The sequence below is a fragment of the Acyrthosiphon pisum genome, chromosome X, assembly GCF_005508785.2.
Source record: "Acyrthosiphon pisum isolate AL4f chromosome X, pea_aphid_22Mar2018_4r6ur, whole genome shotgun sequence".
In the NCBI taxonomy this organism is placed as follows: domain Eukaryota; kingdom Metazoa; phylum Arthropoda; class Insecta; order Hemiptera; family Aphididae; genus Acyrthosiphon; species Acyrthosiphon pisum.
Window position 1 is genome coordinate 98,182,585 of NC_042493.1, and position 4,666 is coordinate 98,187,250.

A 4,666-nucleotide genomic window follows, 5' to 3' on the forward strand; every position below is an offset into this window, starting at 1 on the left:
TATATATATATATTTTACCAGTACCATAAAATTTAAATTTCAATAAATTCAAATTTAATGACAATTCACAATTTTAGATTTTAAATATTCGAAGTTTGTTAAGACATTGTTGAGGAATTAATACTGGATGTAATAAGCTTTCAGTGCATTGCGCTGAGAAAGTAACTTCTTTGGTGTTACCCAAGTCAAATTTGTATCTTAAGAGGATGTCAGCGCACTTTTTGTTTTCTCTCTGTAGCCCACACGCAACATACCAAATTTACATGTAGCAGATTCTATGTTACTTTTAGTATTACAGTGAATTCACCAATTATTTAAGTTAGGTACATTACTCATGTTGCTACATAGGGTTTTTTTATGAGCGTGTTAATTGTTACAATTTTAAAATGCTTATAAATTGCATTGGAATGATATGGTAAAAAACCCAACGTAACAACACAGGTAATGTTGTTAAAGTTTAAAATTTAATCTACCTTTAAGATTAATAATATGAAAAGTAACAACAGGTAACAATGTTGGTTGTGATAAACGTAAATTTGAAATGTTGCAAGTAGGTTAAGAAGAAAACAAATGATGAGATGAAATCCTCTTAATGTTAGTTAAACTTTGTGTAATTAGTTAAATGAACGGATCAGAAATAATTAAATTTTTACTTTATTAGTACGTTCAACCTTTTTGTTTTTATACTTTAATCGTTTAACATAGTAGTATAATATAACCAATACTTAATGTAGTCTTAAAAAAATTAATTTATCAAAAAAAAATGTGATTCACAAATAAAACTCATTAATAAACTTTGAATGCGTTACAAAAAACTGAAAACTATGAATACAAAAGGTTTTTTTTTAAAGTTACTTAACCTCAGAGTATAATTAAATATATATAAATGTATGAATAATTAGTAACAAAATAAATTTAAATAAAATACTGTTCTATCCAAAGAGATCTTGCTGAGAAAAATAATTATAATAATAAAAATAAAAATAAATGTATACTGCCATATTTTGTAATGAATGCTTTTTGTACAAGTAGTTAAAACAATTATTAACGACCCGCATTATATCCCGGGAAGAAATACAAAAGAGTATTAGCCAATGTAATATTGATTTTCATAGAGTAGGTTTTTCCCAATTCAGCTCTACATGCTGGGCATTGGTACACCTCAGATCTGAATGATCTTTTCAAACATCCCTAAGGAGCAAAAAAATATTAGTTAGTATCAAAAACCAAAATAAATCTTAGTAACAAACTTACTTTACAAATGTTGTGAGCACATTCTAATGTAATTGGTTCAAAGACAATATCTTGACAACAAATGCACATAAAAGTTTCTTCAATTCTATCCAAAAATGCCTATAAAGAATATTATTTACAAAATAAATTTGTTGGTAAAATTAAGAATTTTTTTTAATAGTTACATACTTTTTTGCCGTCTTTTAACAATGCCTTACAATCATCCCAATATTTTTTATTGGCAGCGTCAGCTGCGATTAATGTCTCTGCTTCATTTTCCAGTTTATAATGCATTTTTGCCTTCTTTTCATCTTTTTTTTTGTAAATTTTCATTTGATTCATCATTAGTGTCGTCTTGTAGTGTTCTTTTTCTTTTAGACCCGGGTACATCTGATTCTTCATTGTCAAGCTCAGTAGAAGGTAAATAATTTTCAGGATACTTTTAAAACCACATGGAATAATTGAATTAATAATTAATAATTAAACTTGTTATCAACTTTTTTTAACTCACAATCATTTCAAGACCTAGTTGAACTATACGTTTTTTGCCTTTAGCTGTCCAAGGAGCAGGTATAGGATCATCTCGTTTCAATACAAAACGCCAAACAACAAATCCAGATATTCCAGTCTCTGGATAATACTTTGTAACTTTGTAAAGACCGTCATAGCTTTAAAATAATTTTTTCTCATTAGTCATTAATAATTAATTAAATTTATTAGAATACAGATTTAAGTTTAGCAAAAATATATTTGTATTTTGATTTATCTTTCAGATCAATCTATATTTATAAGTACTTAATTTATCATTAAAAAAAAAAATTGAACTTTTTTATAAATAAAATATTCATACCGGTTGCCTACTTCCGGTGCATATTCTGAATGCTTACGAAGTTTATAATTCCGTACAACTCTAACTGGTTTACCTTTTTTCCAATCCACAGCTGTTGCACCTTCTTTATCATTGATATCTGCATTACAGTTGAGAGCTAAAGCCCTAAAATGAATATTAAAACAATTATAAATGATAAAAAAGATTGATACATTTTGAATTAATCGTTGTAAATTACCTGTTATTGCGTGTCAGTTCTTGGTCACAACTTTGCAGAGCAGTGCGTTTATTTCCAGACAGATCTCTTCCACCTGAACCGGTATACATAAATTCTTCACCATTGTCAATGTCATCTTCATAACCACCACTTAATACAATACTAAATGCACCTTGATTGTCACGGCCGTGTATTCCTCCAACTGGAGGACGGTGTATACCACTTTCAGATACCTACAGAACAATTTAAAAACCATTAATAAGCTCGAAGGAAAATATCACTACAACTCACTTGAACACGGAATAACCATGTAGTGCCAACTTCAACACCGGGAATGGGACCAAAATGGTTTGGTGGAACAATGTTGCATTTCTTTGTTCTTCCAACACATGCCATTCCCTTGCCCCAATCACGTGTTGATGTTGACGCTAATGTCTTTTTTTTTGAATCCTTTAATTTTCCACCAGCTTTTACAATTTCGTTATCATCAACTTTGCATGTTGGACAATACCTGAAACAAGCGTTATACACAAAATTAATATACTCATAGTAGTAAAAAAAACTATGTAATCTAAATACAATTATTATTTATCATTATCACTAACCAATAGTCAACGTCTGGAACTTCTGTCAATGGCGGTGTAAGGCAGCCTATATGAAAACTGTCATCACATTCATCACACAGTACCTGTTTATCCTCATCCTCCTTGCCACCACAAATATGACACGCGCAGTATTTACATGGTTTACTTTTGTTGTCTTTGCATCTAATGCAACTTAAAGCTGTAGCTCCTTTTCAAAAATAAAAAAACATTTATTTAATATTTTCTTAACGAGTGACAAAATTGCCAAATTTTGTTCTTACTTTCCGTAGAAGGCTTTGTTTGCATGATAGTATCTTCATCTTTACTTCTTTCTGCAACTAGCTTGTATGGTTTTATTTTGAAAATATCATCAACAAACTTTAAATTACAATTATCCAACACTGCCTTATTCGATCCAATAGTAACATTGCCTACTACTTCACGAATTCGTCTATTAACTATTATCTGTTTTACTACTACGTCAAACCAATAACCACGTTCTTTAGGATAATCTTGATTATAATTCATAAGAACTTTATCATTGATTTTTAATTGATCAAATGGCAGAATATCAGTAGAATATGGTCTTATTTCTTTCAATTTAGCTTTAGTGGGTGGATTAGTAGGACATCTAAATAAATATAATCAAATTACACATGTGTTTTAAATAAAACTAATAGACGACCTACCCTATATCCTCTACAAAATAAATAAGCCCATCATCCTCTAGATTATCAGAGGAGGACGTTGGTTCAATTTGTGAAGAATCATCTTTTTTTATCTTCACTATTTTACCCATGTACCACACGCCATACTCAAAATCTCTAATATCAACATAATCACCCAATTTAAAATACTTGCTTTCCTCAGATATATCATCTAAATTATCCTAGGATAAAAAAGATATTATTAAACTTATGAAGATTTTATTATAGTAAAAAATTTACTTGTTTTACTACTGTATTTTTAGTGTCTGTATTATTAGTATTATTAGTATTATCTGTATTATTAGTGTCTGATGTAGAACTCCGAATAGATTTTTTCTTTTTCAAATTCTTAGAAAGGATATACGTTGGTTCTTCTTCAATAGTTTCTACAGAGGTTTCTTCAGGAACAGGCATGATTGTCAACTGTATACAATCGTTTATATTAATACTATAATCGAAGAGGCTATACTCATTTTCCAGCTGAAACATACACACAACAATCATGTACTTACCTATAATTAAAATAAATACAAGGAGCATAATTTAAACTAAATATTTTATTTAAAGGTCCCTTACGAATAGAAATTAATAAATTATTGAAGTTGATTATAATAAATTTATAAATAAAATTAAGGAATTCAACATGAGAGATGTGTTGTTTTAAAATACCTAATGAGTGGTATTATTGGTGTAGTATATGATCAATGTATTAGAAATTCTTTTCTAATGCTGAAAAGTTAGTTTATTTAAATATTTGGCATTACAATATACATAATGCATTTTCTATGCGTGGTATGGCCTTATACATATGAGATGCCAAAAATAATGTTATCATAATACATTTAATGTTAACTCGTCATGTTAAATATATATTTTAGGGGGCTGCAGCAGGTTTTGTAAAAAATCAAAACTAATGTAGATTTGACCAATTCAAACATTAATTTTGTTTGTCATAATGTTTTTCAATATATTTAAATTCCGGGCTGGAAGGGGCTCCAGTCAATGAAAAGTCACTTTTAGACCAATAAGCTAGACAAAACTGGAAGAATTTTGGATTGACTAGATTTTAATTTTGAAAACGGATTATGATTGATCA

General features: G+C 29.0%; 1 protein-coding gene across 1 annotated transcript; it reads right to left on the bottom strand.

Annotated features, from left to right (window-relative positions):
* Positions 1-969: 969 nt before the first annotated feature.
* LOC100167160 (E3 ubiquitin-protein ligase UHRF1) lies at positions 970-4,047 on the bottom strand. Its single transcript, XM_001944900.5, is given in 12 exon segments — positions 970-1,191; positions 1,255-1,353; positions 1,423-1,605; positions 1,607-1,672; positions 1,745-1,901; positions 2,084-2,227; positions 2,301-2,512; positions 2,571-2,790; positions 2,885-3,071; positions 3,145-3,494; positions 3,553-3,752; positions 3,811-4,047. Coding segments are annotated over 12 exon segments (2,139 nt in total). The 5' UTR covers positions 3,985-4,047; the 3' UTR covers positions 970-1,044.
* Positions 4,048-4,666: the final 619 nt, after the last annotated feature.